General features: G+C 41.8%; 1 protein-coding gene across 1 annotated transcript in view; it reads left to right on the forward strand.

Annotated features, from left to right (window-relative positions):
• T265_13527 (hypothetical protein) overlaps positions 1-16,247 on the forward strand; it is a gene marked incomplete at both ends in the record, with an annotated part of 30,151 nt that extends 13,904 nt beyond the window's left edge. Inside the window, 2 exons of the mRNA XM_009169294.1 lie at positions 7,058-7,201; positions 15,960-16,247. Coding sequence (XP_009167558.1) covers positions 7,058-7,201; positions 15,960-16,247 — 432 coding nt within the window. The remainder of the gene's footprint in view (positions 1-7,057; positions 7,202-15,959) is intronic.
• Between the last annotated feature and the right edge of the window lie 803 nt (positions 16,248-17,050).

The raw sequence follows: 17,050 nt of genomic DNA on the forward strand, positions 1-17,050 counted from the left end.
GGCAATATTAATAGGTAATAACAAATAAATAAGTGTTTTCGGAAGTTGACACTCATCACTCGAGTATCGAGCAACACGTAGTCCTGTGGCTACACATCTCCGTTCAAAGTGTCTGTAAGGAGCGGATACCCAGTGGTCATAAACGACGTTGCTCTCAGTGTAATTTCACGGGACAGGCCTATGGGTGTGTAGTGTAAAACGGAACCGAGGAGTCGAATCACAATGTCCATCTAAATTGGACTATGAGATCTTCGTAAAGGGAACTAAGCACAAGGTTGCTGAAAAATCTCCGACAGTCCACGACCGGTTTCGCCCTTCTTGGGGCTCATCAGCTAGGCGCAGCCCCGAGTTTCCCTCTACCTTATGTTCTACTTGAAATATTAGTTTATAAAAGAAATCGATTATTTTCTTGCGCTTGCACCATTCAATTCATTGGTGAAATAGCAGGCAGTTTCTACCATTTACATGACCTTATTCCATCTCCCAAACTAAATGGCTCGAGTTCTAACCATTGAAGACTAGTGATCGCAACCTACTACTTTATGAAATGGATCGAGTTGCTGCGGTTGGGTTCGAACCACATACCTCCAAGTCTTTTGTCTATTATATACAGAATCCATTTAGCAACGATGACATATGCATAATGAAGCAAGATGTTTTTAAGCACTGAAACCTCCAAGCCTTCGACAGCTAACAAGAACAACGACCCATTTTGATCAAGAATGAGGTCAATTGGTCCCTAGTGTCTTTCATGGGAATCACGGGATTACGACCCGACCACTCTGAATTGCAGCTAGCTATGTATTGCAGCACGCAAAGAAACCCAAATGGATTCTGAATTTTGAACAAGTTAATTGGAACTACAAGGCTGAATGCTGAGTACATTTCGTCCGCTCTCTTCCACCACAAAACGTGTCAGATCACATTAGATAAGCAGTGGAATGCAGCTCGCATCATTTACGGTCCAGAAATTACATGTCTGCTAAATAGAATCAAGGTGGCCATGCAGTGATCCTCGTATCTCTCTAAGCACAAAGGATAAGACTGAAATGACCAGTCAGCGTGAACTGGAACAACTGTGACTGCCTGCCTCATGCTTGGACTTGTATCAAGGAGTTGATTTCTATTTCGCCCTACTGAGTAGCCGCATGGCACTGTCAATACGTAAGGAACGCCTCAGGCCATCCACGAATCATTATCGAATATTTGCGTGTTTTTGGTGCTTGGGCTGTCCTTGTCTGATATTACTGTCTGCAAGTTACACAGGACTCCCCGCATCTTGTTTTATTTCCCTCTGGCAATTCCGCAACGGTCTGGTGCTGGAAAATAGGTTTTTTCTGGCCAGCTGAATATCATCTTCAAAAAGATTGATAAAATTAGATGGCTGCATGACTTCTTTCACGCTACACGTTTGTTAGCTAGACAGGTGCTGTGATGCAGTTAGCACAATAGACCCTAGCTTATTTTGAACACCACAGGCAGGCACTGATTCTTAAGAATTAATCTACCATGAAGCAAACCATTTATCTGGTTGAAAAGTATTCGGCTTATTGGATGCATGAAGACTTTGTACTAATGAGATACCGACGGAATACTAAACCGGGTCACTTATTTATGTTCAACCCTGTAATCTGTGTTGCGTGGAGGCCTAGCCATAGATGATTTGACCCTGGATTCGATCAGCATTGTGTTATGGTAGCTAATACGGTGCAGGGTTTTTTTCGTCACAGACTCATCTGCTCACATTTTAAACCTCCTGTCAGGTCTACCGCTACAAGTGACACCGCAACCGTAGGGGACTTGACGAACGCAATCATTTGCCGACAACTGCGTTGAAAGTCGCGTGGAGCGAATCCCCTTTACATCCACTCAGCGTGGCAGTCTGATCAATGGTTCAACGAGCATGAATACAAATAATCCTCTTCTGTACTGATCTTGGTACTTTTACTTCATCACTCGGATCCAGCCGATTTACGAAAATGCAGTCTGGGTAGTCATTTGACAACAGTGCATTTTCCAACAATTGAGTGTATTCAGCGAGTGTATCCGAAGTGCGGATCTATCAAGCTATACGGACTGATGCTGTACCGCAATGAACATACACTCTCAGTTTTTCTATTATCTACTCAAGGATTCCTCCAGATATAAGCGGCGAATCATAGTCTGGATGCGTTGTAAATGGCAGACAGAAATTGAAACATTAACTAAGTAGGTCTGCCGTGCGTTCAAGTGGCATTATGAACCGTAGGCAACTAAAGACTTGTTCTTTCTTTTTGAACACTGGATGGTAAATAATCCACTCTTCATAAAAAAAGAAAAAGTCATATCATTCGACATTGAAAAGAAGCTTGGAGTTGAAAGATGTGTTTCACCTGTTGAGTTGGTCATATTCATCTAGCTACTCACCAGACAGTAGTAGTATCAAACTTGGAGCCCGGCTATGTGGATTCTTTCGATAAAAGTTCATACATTTCTCATTAGTTCGCCGAATTCGGGTTCATAGGTCCTAGATATACTGATCCGTTTTCTCTGATTGATAATAATCAGAGTGTGATTCTCAGAGGACATCCAATATGAAATCAGCTGATTTTAGGCTTTCACAAATTCGAATTTCTTCACCGAGCCTGCAAATTTTGTTGCAAGCCATTGGATCAGCATGTTCTAGGTAGGATAACTGTTTATAAGAGCTCTTCAAATAGTGTTGTGCGAGAACTGTTCTGGCAGGTCCAAAATATCTACGAGCCATTTGGCTACTTCGTGCCAACAAACATGTAAGAATTCAGAAAGTTTGGAAGTCTATATTACTGGATGGGTGAATCGTTTACATATAGAAATGGACCAATAGGAAAGCTGTATTACGATCCACTGGGCTGTACAAGTGTTGAGAGTTTGAAACGCACTAAGCTGAATTGCAGAGGTTAACACCATGCAATGAACGAATCTTCATCTCCAAAAAGTTACATTGGGTAGAACTATGAACGTATCAAATGAAACTGCATTTAAGTCGGAAACGATCCGGTTTGTTGTGGCTATGAATCCCTGTCCCCATGTTCGGCTTCACTGTAAGGACAGTCAAGATTTTGTGCTGACTTACAGTCGCATTTCCGGTATATCGGTTAGGTTAACTTTATTCTTCCTCTGAACTTCTGCTATAGTGCTGGTGGTTTAAGGAGTTCTGGGAATACGTTGTCTAAATGCAGGTTAATCGCACTGACAATCAACCACTCGCCGCCAAACGGTCATTGTTCAAAGTCCTAACGGGTAGGCTGTGGGTCTGAGACTTTCCATGGTTTCATGAGACGCTCGCATAGGTTCCTAAAACCAAAGTGGTCTTCGGAGCTCGATAAACTATTTGTCTCTTGGGAAACGATAAGGATGACCGAATCAACGCAGCTGTCTAAGCAGTAAGTCATCATCATGTAGGCGACTAGCTGATGTATTGCCGAAAGCGTTCGCTTGACTTTAAAAGTGATAAACTTAAGTGTACTCGATACAACTAATTGAGAGAAAACAGTCGTTTGATGTCCCGACAGCCGACACAACTTTAGTGTTCAGCACTGACAGTTCGCTGTCATAAAACCGCTAGTTGTCTGAAAGTCATACGGTGAGAAGGAAAACAAAATTGACTGAAAAACTGACTCGGTGATAGTCTACCACACCCACCAACATGAGAAGCACACACCTCCAGACACTCATTTAACTAATCTGGATAACGATAAATCTATTGCCGCTGAATAACAGTCATCCTTGGCGCGCCTCTAACCATCACGCTAACCACATTCTGGACATTACCCATTCATTTCGTAATTGATTTCACAACCCTATGTCAAGTCTACCTGCGCCACTGTGAATTGTACATACAAACAGCATGCTTTCCGGAGACTATGGTGAATCGGTAAGAGCAAGTCACTGCAGCTTTCGGCGTTGGTAGCATCCCTCGATTGAAATCTGCGATGTATAACCGAATGCACGTTCTCCACTGGCCTCAGTGAACGTTCGACAACATCGGTTCATATGCACGCTATTCCCTAGACAGTAGTCATCAAAGAACCGAATACCTTTCAACTCAAGTATTCGATGGAGCCACATCTCACAGCCATACATCCGAACAGGCTGTAATGTAGTCCGATACACGCGTCCCTTGAGATTTAGGAATATTGCACTCTGCTGTCATAGGTGCCTCAAATAAACATACACGTTCCGAGTCTTAGATATTTGTGCACCGAAATCATATTCCACGACACAACCACAAATATTCCAACTACAAATACGCGTAAAATGTTTCGCAACCTCGAATGTATCTTCCTGGGTTGTAAGTGATAATCTCAGTGGCTGCATGTTCAAGAGAATGAACATACACTCTGTGGGTATAAAATGCACACCAAGAGAAAGGGTGGTCTGGATCAGTTCACACAAAATCACTTGCAGTTTGGAGTTCAGTTTATCAGCCTACTTGTGGCACAAACAGCAGATAAACTGGGTCGAAAATTACGCCGAATGAATTTCTGGAATTAAACCATTCCTGAAAATACTTCGATGGCCAAATGCTGGTTTATACTGTCTTGTGGCCTAGTGATGTCGCTTCCCTCTGCTTTATTTTCTACTCGAACACCAAATTTCATTGAGCTGGAAGTAGGACTTCGTTGGAGGAGAATGTATTTACAAAAAATGTACTAAAAAAAACAACAACCCCGCATCGTTAACTTTGACTAAGGCTGTTTGCTTGATTAGCAAAAACTGAGGATAAACACAGAAGTTTCCGACATTATTGACGGAAATTCGAACTCCAGGAATATACTTCTCTGCTTGAACACGAAAGAGTTGGGTCCGAAATGAGTGATTAGTCGTGCGAAAAAATCGCACGCGCATAATATATGTCGCCACTTTCTTTCAACCAGGGAATTCGCGTCACGTGGTATGATGTGGACTAACCACCTGCTGATGGGCTCTCACACGGAACGTTTCTGAAATCTGCGGGATGTTTTTAGATTAGTTATTTACATTGTTATTACTGTTCTGGATCAATTCCGGGGGTATCTTTTCCGAATTTTCGAGAACGGCAAAACTTTATGCTCAAGCGAAGAGGTCTTCCTAGGTCCCTCCAACAAGATTGTCAGGATTCTGAAAGGAGAGCGCATTTGCTTTGACGTGGCTAGTTGTTTCCTGTCAATGAGCATAGTGGTTATATGGTCACCCGTCCCACACTTAAGCACATATCAGACGGAATTAGTGGTCGATTATTTATGGTAATAAATTCAGTTCATTTGTAAACTCTGGTTGGTATGCCCACGACTGAGCCTAGGTCGGTAGTAAAATCATTACCACACACAAACGACAGATTCCAGTCAGCTACTGTCGGTGATAATTTCCCGCTGCTTTGCAAAGTTGACCGATGGATAACATCCCAAATCCAAAAAAGCACTCTGAAAGACTTGATGAAAGTAAGGATCCCTTGAGATCATGTTGAATATTCTGATCTTCTCCTTCCGCTCCACCTGCTAAGTTGACATTTGTTCACGTCTTCACCTGGCGTTGCGCCGCCAGTCCATATAGATCATTCAAACTTGCGTTGACCAACCTGTTCCTTAGCTTAACAATAAGTAAACAGACTCCGTCACGTGTGGCCCTATCTAAGTCTTAAAATGTTTACTCATTAGACAGTAAACTAGACACGAAATTAAACATCTCATTTTCACACAGCTTGTGAAAACTGAACATTCAGAAGCGTCCTCTTCGACATTCTTGAATGTTCACTGAATATCAAACAATAGTAAACGAATATTGCACATCTCTTCCGTAGTTTCCATAGTAAACTTCACTCTCCATCAGACGTGGGGGCAGAACCTGGACATCAGATCAAGTACGCTTGTTCGTTTCAGCAGTAGTATACACCGTTACCTTACTAGGAAAGTTTGTGTCCACTCCATTTGAATCCCTTTGCATGACTTTGTGATTTCTCGGGTTCAGGCCATTGACCGTGGAAAACATGTTTACATAGTCTGTAGAGTTGTCTTCGAGAACGAAAGCCATCTCGGTTCAACTATTCAAATCAATCCCTCAAAAATGTGGCACACAGATAAGCCACCATTGGATATCCAGGAACCTAGGTCGGAAAATTTCGTTTGGGGTTGCAGTGAGGCACAATGTTATTGGTGACTTCCCTGGGTGTTTCGATCATACACTTAGTCCCAGCTGGCGAAGACGACGAGCAGTTATGAAAGCCTAATTAACAGAAATGAATATACACACGCAAACCCTGAAGGTATGTGCCGAAAATAAGTTAATACTGAGATAAATGTTCAGCTTTGACATTCTTTCGGTGCCTAACTGCCATACCACCCAAAGGAATCACGAGGTCTGAGAAAATGCCAGGTTGTCCAAATCTAAACAGGGGAATTCGAGAGGCAGAGGTCGGGTTCGAATCACGGACTTTCCGGTCAGTAAATTCGCGCCTTAACTACTTGAGCCATCTCGCCCCCCATGTGCCAAAGAAAGAACAACTCGTTCCTTCTTTTGTACCGATGGACTTGATTTTTAAATAGTACGTGAGAGGGACCGTCGGATATACATGAGCTACTCTGAAGGACATTAGATTTTGTGACTCCAGACCAAATCAACTAGCTTTTGAGATCCCTTAGTTTAGGCCTAGTGTCTAAGACTAATTTATTACAGAAGAGTTCGATATACGTTCTCGAGTTCAGATTTTATTCTTGGCATCCACAACCGTAGTCGCAAAGGCACGAAAGGTTTGACCATGTCAAAGACTGTCTCTTAGGCTATTGATCAGAAAATCCGGAGACAGCAATAGCGATATCCAGTACTGGTTCGCGTGCAATCGCGTTCGTGCCTAAATTAATTTACGTTGAACACTCACCAAAGTGGACTTCTAAACGTGTTGCTCCAATAACGGAGTAGATTAGCAAAAGGTTTCGGACAGTTTACGGTGGAAAAAGCTCTCTTCATAGCTTCACTTAGTTCATCGTCCTTGTTGGTGTGCACATTTTGATGAAAAACTACTTAATTTTGCCCAACTATCAGTCTCCTCTGATTCATCCAGAACTGTACTGGAAACTACCCACCGCAGAAACATTCGCTGATAACAGAAATGGTGTTGATCCCTACAGCAGATTTGATTACGCAGAGCACCAAGGAAGCGCGACCTCCCCTTTCGAAAATCTTAGCGCAAGTTCAACACAACTCGGTGAGACAATCCTGATTTTTTGTGCAAAGAACATGGTTCATAATGGTAAATGCTGTTGGTGTCTGAAATTGTGAAGGTCCAAGTTGTTGAAACGTTGCAACTCAAACTTTTTACACAACTTGAAATCCAGAAGATTGTAAAGCAACCCGAAACTGGCGGCTGTATGAGTACTTTTGGTGAACAAAGCACCTAAAGTCAAACAGCGGACATAGCTGTATGATCGATTGTAAAAACCAACAACTCTTCTTGAAGAATACACATCAGAGCATAGTTTACGACATTGCATCTTAGAGCTCACACCCTCAGATTTAACTGCGTTTAGATTTTGCACCCTACCAAATTTCCTAACACCACGAACGATCGCAAAATGATGTTATCCTGGCGCGAATGCAGTTTTAGGGTAGTCCAAACAGCTTTCCCCAGGCCCTAATTAGCCTTAATTAGTGAACCAGAAATAATCCAGATGTAAAGTGTACAGATTCACAAGAGATACAAACTGTGCCTGGAGTTACCAGTTCCCTTCGAGGTTCAGTTAGACCAGGAAAGTTGTGTTTGATACATGGGCAGCCTAGGGAAACACAGTTATCTAAATTAGCTGACCTAGCACTGGGAAAAACAACAGTGAACCAAAGAACGCCCAATTTGCACCCCAATCAGAATAATTAGAAAGAAATTTCCACACTGATGATGAAATAGGGGATGTATGCCTTGCTAGCAATTCCCACTAGACGGGCAGATATGATGACATGACCTGGAATATTCTTGTTCTGTATGGTTGACATGATCTGTTCTTTAGACGTCCATTCCGCACATGAGATATCGGCGGAAATAGATGCGAATATTCTGCCCTAGATTGTGTTGAGTTTTATCCAAACCCATTATAGTTGTGCTTATTTGATAGTGATTATCTTGGTCCAGCGAACTCCCACTGGAGTCAGTTCACACCACAGCATTTTTTGCGCTCGATTTGATATGGGGCGACTGAAACCTTCGCTGATTTGGTGGTGCGGCACTGGTGTGTGATTGAAAAGGGTGTAGTTTGCTTATTGATTATGACGATTTCCGAAGACTCTGATCAGCATTTCAGCGGCACGGCTCACTTTCATCTGGAGTTAGGTGACAGCTGACAAAGAAGGCTTCGGCAACGCTAGATACGCGTGGGATGTGGTGCAACACATTTCCCGTGTGACAAGGCTGCTTTTCGTAGTAGTGGGTCTCGGTAGTTTATCTCGAACTTTGTGCGTCGTTGCATTGTTAGACGTCTGTGATTTTGACAATCTTCGTGTACGGTGTCATTCTAAATTTCACGGGGCTCAAACCGACTTGATAAACTGAAATTCAAATGAGATTCAAACGCAAATGCGGCACCTCAGCTAAGGTATTTGCGAGCTTGCGGCTAGTTTCCGGTCTGACAGACAGCTTTTTTAAGTGCTGTCCAACTTGCTCTACGAGGGGCATCAGCCTTGAGCCTATATTTACGCAACCCATGGTCGAATTATCTAGTAATCGCATTTGCGAATTCGAATGAATTTGCTTAGCAAAGTAACGATTCAGAAGACGTTACAGGCAGGAAACTCTTAAGATGCATCATTTTGCCGGCGGTCACGATTGTACCGTAACACGCTGATCAAATTCTATCAGATCTCGACAATATACTTTACAGTTTAAATCCACACACTCATTTCAATACGCAGAAGCACCTGAAGGGCGGTACTTGCAGATGAATACATCCGAACTGTTTTTCGTGCCGGAGATCGAAATGTGGCACAGATAAACTGTTTGGCGCTTTTCCTCTAACTCCATGCTCTACTGCGTGCCATGTCGAACGTAGGCATCATGAAATCCTCACCTCCCATCACCGCTACTCGACGCCAGTGGGGTGAACGTGGGTACACTAGGCAGCGTAGATGGTTGTTAGTTTATCTCATGGGCTGTTTCACAAACCACCGAAGGGATATCTATGCTTTGTTGGTAAGCGGCGTGTAAGTGGTTCCACGCTAATTTGTTGACTCTGTTGTGTACGAGCCTTCACGAATTCAAATGCCACAGGTCTTTTCGAAGTGACGAACGTGGAGTTTCCAAAGCCTCTGTAACCAAAGGATGTAAAGTTTACGCTTCTCTAGGTAGGACGTTGGCGTTAAAATGTTTATGACATCACAGAGACTCGACTGCGATTGCAATATCTCTTCCCAACACATCTTAAATTGCAACCCAAACTCCGTAATCTGATCACTCGAAACAGCATGCTTGGTCTTTCAAGGAGGGAATATTTTTTTAAGAATTGGCTTTTCATCGGACTTCCTCAAACACTTGGATGTCCCTACGTCATTTGGCAATAATGTTTATGACTGCTACACCCCTAAGAGTTGTTTGAAACGTCTACTCCCTGATTGACAGCACACAAGTTGTTGTAGATATCTAACTTTCTTTTGCACGCCGTTAGATGACTCACAGTGTCTCTTTCGTCAGGCAGTTCGGTCGTCGAATAAAACCAACACCGTCGATTTTTGAGAATTCCTAATCCAAATGTGACGGGAATTACGCATGTAAGCTGGTTAAAAATTTGGAAGATGAACTAAAATAACATTCTGATTAGCAATGCAGTTCTGATCAATGTGAGATAAACAACGAATTACACCTAGAAATAAATCGGTTCAGTCTGTCCTAGGTTTCGTTACCATTATCAGATGTTCCATAGTTACAGGACGGTTTTTGGATCGAATTAATCGTTTTTCAGACGAACGCGAGGTCGTTTTACGGCCATACTGGTTTCAGTAAGATGAAAGTGTTACGTAACACACTTCTTGACTGATTTGAGTACTTTATGTTTCGAGGCCTGATACCCAAGGTTATCATCAGAGCAAACATCTCATGAGCTGACATGTTTGAGTCAGCATCTGATATCCCAAATAGTGGACGGCTGGCATTTTAACTAACTGCTTTATCGCGCCTTGCGGTTCGGCAAATATGATCGTTCTGTTCCTTCAGGAATTGTGGAATGTTGATCTATTCAGAACTAGAATTATGATAAAACATTTCTTTTTCCCGATAGCAAAGAGACGAAAATGCAGTTTAGAACTCTCATGGGTGATGACCCGAAAGAATTTTTTCCACCCCTACAGACCGTTCAAGCAGATGATTTTATCGGAAATTTCATTAGCATCACAGTTGGGCGCGTGACTCACTATCACACCATATTATCCAATCTGACTATCTTTCCGGATATGAGCAGTAAAAATGTAAGCTAAAAAACGCCGAACATGAATAAGAATTCAAAATGTCTGCGCGATGGAACAAGAATAGTTATCGGCCGTCCCATATGTGTCACGATAAAAACTGGAGCCAAGTTGTGATCAGTTGCACTTCGGAACACTGACAAAATCAAATTGTCTTCCCTGCAGGACCTGCACTTCATCTACTTTCATTGAAGTTGACTCTCTTCTACTCATCGATATTGTTTCCTGTGTCATTCACACCACGCTCATACGGAATTTCACAACCCTTCAAATCCCGATAGCTGAGCACCTTTGGCCAGCACCATGTGTGATCCTGCAGCTATGAACAATAGATTTGATCGCTTGGCCCACACGTGCTTAGTGGATTTCATATTCCCGACAGTCTTCTGTGACAAATTTTTACCCTTCCTGAAATTTCTCATGAAACTGATTATTTATTGGAAGCACAAATACTGCAAACACGATTATCATGAATAATTCACCTAATAAAAAAACAACGTGAGGAAGTCAATTTTGGATGGGCTAGTTGAACAGTTAAACTCTTTAATTAAGTTGTAAAATTCCTGGACATATGGGTGATATTCGCGTACTTTTGTTTATAACCTTGAATCCGATGCATACACAGAATGAATTTATGAAGGTCGACAAGTGACTTTCTTTGACGACTTCAACTTTAAGGGGGGAGTTGGATTACCGGAACACGTTATCGTTTATCCAAAATATGTAAATGTCGTCCGATAATTCGTGCGTGCGAAAATGCATGAAACAAGGGTTTTGAAAATTACGAAAGTGAGATATATCGAATGTCGGAAGATGGACCGGAGAAACCAAGTCTGATTAAAAGGTCACGTCTGATGGATACTTGATTTACTTACTAACTTTCCACATCAAGGAGCTGCATGTGGGACTGAAACACATAGAACTAATTCGAGTCTGACTAGCATACGCCGTCGAATTTGCCATCAGTGAAATCAGTAGTGAATTTTCAGTCCGAGCCTCGTAGATTTTGGTAATTCCTAATGCGCGCCGTGGAAGCGAACTTCGATTATATTCCACACAAAAGTCAAAGAGATCTTTTGCCGGATATGCTCCGGCTGCAGAACAGAATATTTGCCGTTCGATTCAGATGCATTTCATTATTTCAATCCACTGCTGACTAGCCGAATTGTGTGATCAAAGGGCTTCCGCGGATTAATTTTCTGATGTTCAGTAAATTGAACGACTTGGAATAAAGCACGTTCCATAGTTCTTTTGACGTGGTTTTCACCGACACATTATGCCATACATAAATTCCCAAACAGCCATAACTATCGATCGCATGATTCCGTCTCCCAGTCCATATTGTGCCAACATTTATGCGATTTTGAATCAAATGCTCATTTATCTTTCCTTTGCGTGTTGTTTGCTAGTTGATACTATCGGCCAACTAAGGCGGCCATCGCAGTAGCTTTGAGCAGTTCCGCTCAAATTCCCGTCTATCTTCAAGAACGAGGGTATTATGTAACAACGATGGCAGTCATATTATATACATCTATGTATAATTGACGCATGAAGCCGGTGTATATTTTATGTCACAATCTTCATATTTGTTGACGGCTTACACAGGTCAATTCAAGCTCATCCGACGACTTCAGTCCGTTTGGTTTACAGAGGGAAACGGATATATACATGTATATATATATATATATATATATATATATATGACTTAAGTATTTCGTTGGCCCAACCATGCCCTTCAGGAATAAGCGGTTTTATGTACAAAGATTTTAACCCAAACTGGAACATCCAAGTTGTTTTTAATGACAGTGGAAAACTCGATTGCTTCTTACTTGAGTATTAACAAGATTTCTCAAGGCCTGCATAATCTACTGTGATAGTGTTAAAGTTCACAGATCTAAACTGTCAATAATTGAAGCCTTTTGCGTATCACTGAAGTGGACTAGATTGCTTCACTGATCATTGACAAGGAGGTTATTCAGTTTTGTATTTTCCTCAGTTAGGTGAAGCTACTTTATACTGACAAACTGAGAATTTTTGTGCCTCACTGAACCAACTGCACATCTGCAGACTCCAACGATTGAAGAGGTAAACTATGGCCCGGGGACCAGAGAGGGTTTCGTCCATGTTTATGTATTAACTGTAAGTAAGGTGGTTTTTCAGCACAGAACGCGATACTGAAATAAGCTGAGTAATGCCTGCAGGTAACTTGGAGCTAGGTTTCGCCTTGATCAAGATATTTTACAAAAACTATTAGGCTGAGGAGGGTTTAAAAGAAAAGGTATTAGATGACCAATGTGATTGGGCGTCATCGCAACCAATGTAAACCTACGGACCCCACGAGACGGAATCAAATCGATCCAGCTGTGTCGCTTATTAGGTATAAAAACCTTGAAACAAAGTTCGCAATTTCAATCTTGTAGGTAGGTCGAGACAAGCAGCGGGTATGCTTTTTCTCTGTAGCATTCTAGCAATTTTCTTGCATCAGGTACCAAATATTCAGGCTATCCAAAATGGTGAGCATGACGGTAACAAAATCATTTTCGTTTATTTGAAAGAAACACTGATAGATTTGTTAACATGTATAATTACTATAAATTTGGAATATTGATACAAATTTAAAAAATAACTTTTCCTTGAGGAAGTACACTTCGAATGTAGCCACTTCACGCAGCAAATCAGTCATATTTTTTGTTTACCCCTCAAAGGGACTTTTCTGGATTTCTCTACTTCTAGTGGACATGCTGAACACTCTCCTAAATATGTACTCACCTGGTCGTAAGTTAACATGTATGGCATTATTGGAATGATTTGCACTTTTGACCGAAATATAGGGATTATAAATTCTGAGTCGACCATCGCGAAGCCGTAATAAGTTATCAGAGGACTACTTGCCTCCTTGCTGTTCGTTAGGAGTTCACTGGGCACGATGTAAATCAAGAGCCCGCAAATCAAACGGTGAGAGAGATGATGGGGTCCTATGGAATTTTAAAAAGAATTTTCAAAGTGTACTTTTTTCAATCTAACAAAAATAGAAAGCAGACAATTAATATACGTGTTTGGGAATAATATGTGTATGTATACTCAAAATCCCATTAGGCGAAGAATGTTTTAGAAAATCGCGCAAAGTTTTTACACAACGGATTTGCTGGTATGAAATGGCCAACCAAAGATGACACAGATGTCACTAAGTCAGTCAAAAAGTTACCGCTTTTCAAAGCAGACTATCACAATCCCGAAGCACTTTCGCGTGCCACGAAGTACCCCGCAGGGTAATTTACTTAACTTATCCGGATGTGTGTCACTAAATCCAACGGATTGCACGATCAAGGCTCAATAACAGACAGAATGTCTGAGGTTTGCAAGCAGTTAAAATGTTGGTAGCCCAAATGCGTTTAAGGATAACTAACTTGGTTATCTATTACCGATTTTTTGTGATCGGTAAGAACATTCCAAGAGGCTCGTTCCGTGCGCGCATGAGTGCGTCAAACCATATACTAATGCTCCTCATTGATCACCAGCCGGACTAATCTTGGGACCACCATTGGTACCATAAAACCACACGTCTCAACCCCCATAATGAATTTCATCGCAATACTATTCTCTGTTTGACGCCAACCTTCGACCCCTCTTTGGCACCCGACCAGCCAGGTGGCTGCCAAATGTACTACATTAAATCAAACCGAAGTTGACTTCATCTGGTAGCTAAATGGCCGTGGACAAAAATTCTCGAATACAGCATAATCGAAGGTTAACTTGTACTTCAGAAGTTTCTCAAAAACAGGGAATTCATAATATTTTAACAAACAAGCCGATGTACATACCAGATGTAAGGAAGAAAGCAAATCAGATTCTAAGTTTAACAATGTAACTGTCCAAAAGTCAACTAAGAAGTGACCAGTTAAGCTAGGTTAATTTGGTGCTGTTTATAGACTACCTAACTACAGGACGAAGAGGTCAAATTCACCCACCAAACAATACTCTACTGTTGTCAACCCGACTGGCGATAAAAAGTCCGCGATCCATGTGTGAACCTCGGCGAGACACCAACAATTATTGATGCATTTAGATTTTTACGTCAGCAGACTGCTGGTGGTTGGAGTCTTCCCGATTCTCACTGATTATCAAAAAGTAGGCAAGCACCAGGAAGCCGTAAATTGGCAAGTGCACCAGAGGTCCATACCAACTATTCAGACAGGACGCTTCCTGACCTCTTGATCTACACAACTGGGCGAGAAGCGGCCGAGTTTTTAAAACCCTTCACCAAACAAATTGAAGATCACACACATCATTGAGTCGCACAAATGAAAGGAATTCCCATCGCAGGGAGTTTCTCGGACAAGAATTCGCTATAAACGTGTGTTTGATTTCGAGCTTGGTTTGGTAACTCCAAGAAATGGATGAGAATCTGCTGCTCAGCAGGGAAATGATTTACTGCTCAAAGCAATTTCACATCCTATCAAAAAGTAAATGATGATGTTCACGTACCAACGGAATATCAACTGTATCATGAGGAGCCATTGTTAAATTCTCTCATCTGACCTGATGCAAATCGGAAGTGCAAAGTTTAATATCGTTAGAAAAGTGTCAGATTGCAATAAAAATGGTAGATTATCCACGAAATAATAGTGCGCAAGCTGATTTTATCATACTGTCCACGCGGACAAGAAAATCTTAACTGTACTTCGTTTTTGTTGAGAATAATTTAGACGGAGCTGTGCTACTGGGTTCAAACTTGATAGTGTGAGCGACGTGGTCACATTAGATGTTCATAAACCGTTGACAATATTGGGTTCTGTCCTGATGAATTTACTAACAGATAAGTAGACCTTTAGTTCGTTGCATAAATTGCCTTCAGCCCTCATCAAGCCAACAAATTAGATGGTGAATCACCCATGGAATGCAAAGCCGGCTCTCGTACCAGATACTGAGTTCTTCGAATAACCACAAACGCGCATTCGAATCATTTAAAGTCGTTACCAGTTGTGGTTAGTGGACGTAACTCCTGGTCACCTTGGCAGCATTGATTAAGCAATGAGGGCTCAAAATGCGAACTGGAACGCGTTTTGCCTTGTGAATAACTCTACCTACTATATGTTTCAATGTGAAGTGTTTAGAGTGAACCAAAAATTGCACAGTATTCACTCCATCTCCGCTTTCATTCTAATCGAATCAAGTGCGATGCTTACTCAATGCGCTTTGCCCTATCACTAACCTTTGTCCATGCACGTGAATGATCCATTATTCTGTGAATACGGAAGAACACACCTACCGTTTCACCAAAGATATCTAATTCACAGTTGTGCAATATAGAAATGCGCAGTTCACAACCATTATCTCACTTTGAGGTTACTTTTACCAGACTTTGCACACGGCAAAGCCTTCATCCTAATGAACGACAATAGTCTTCTAACTTCTCACGGAAATGGTTAGCTCACTGTCCATTTATATGTCCCACACATCTGACCTTGCATCTTTTCAATGTATCTTTCAAAGATATAGATACTACTTCATTTCCGTCTCAGCAAAATGGCACCGGTCAGACCAACAATCATCTCCCAATCGGACAGAATACAAATACACCGCTTGTGACCAACATGTATCGGCGGGAAGCACAACCATACACCTGCAACTTATGTGGGAAATCGTTTCTAGCTGCCGCTCACTTGCGGCGTCATGCTGGGGTTAATACGAAGTCGAAAAACTATCTGTGCGATTGTTGTACCAAACAGTTTAAATACGAATCGTCCTTGAAGATCCACAAACAGGTCGCCCATCCAGACAAGGAAACGGAGGACAGCGTGGCAAAACATGTATGTGAAATATGTGGGAGACGGTCATCATGCCGAAAAACAAAAGAAATCCATATGCGCGTTCACACAAACGAAAAGGCATACGTTTGTCATATATGTGGACGGCCATTCAGCCAATCGAGCAGCCTCAACGTGCACCTTAATAAGGTTCACGGCAAACCGAAAAATGCTCAGAGGCAGGTTCCTAAGCAACGAGATGTTTTGTAGCCATAATGAGAAAAATCTAGACAAAATCCCGTTCCTCCATATCTTGAGACACGTGTTTACTGAACAAATATATTCGTGATGTCTTACTACTCATTATTACCAATTTCATCCGGTCGAATGACGTCATAACTCTAGGATTCGGGAGCAGTAATATAGACACTGGTCTCCTGCTAAAACTCGATTGAAAGGCGTCATCTGACACTGACTGGATTGTTCGGATGGAACCCGTAGTGCGTATCTTCTCTAGATAGGAGGCTCTTCACAATACCGCACAATTAGTGCTGAACGCTATTTCCTACGTACTAGTACTCCAGATGTTGCATGGTCCTTTGATATATTTGGAACATCTGATCCTTGTTTTAGTAGTTGACATCTGTACAGTCATCCTTCACAATACGCACAATTAGTGCTGAACGCTATTTCCTACGTACTAGTACTCCAGATGTTGCATGGTCCTTTGATATATTTGGAACATCCTATCCTTGTTTTAGTAGTTGACATCTGTACAGTCATCCAAGCTGCACAACCCACAACTCTTGCTGGTATATATAATGGCACTGGCTTCTCACATCAATGTTGTGGAAGGAAAACTGAAA

Source organism: Opisthorchis viverrini (genome assembly GCF_000715545.1).
Source record: "Opisthorchis viverrini unplaced genomic scaffold opera_v5_74, whole genome shotgun sequence".
NCBI classification, from domain to species: domain Eukaryota; kingdom Metazoa; phylum Platyhelminthes; class Trematoda; order Opisthorchiida; family Opisthorchiidae; genus Opisthorchis; species Opisthorchis viverrini.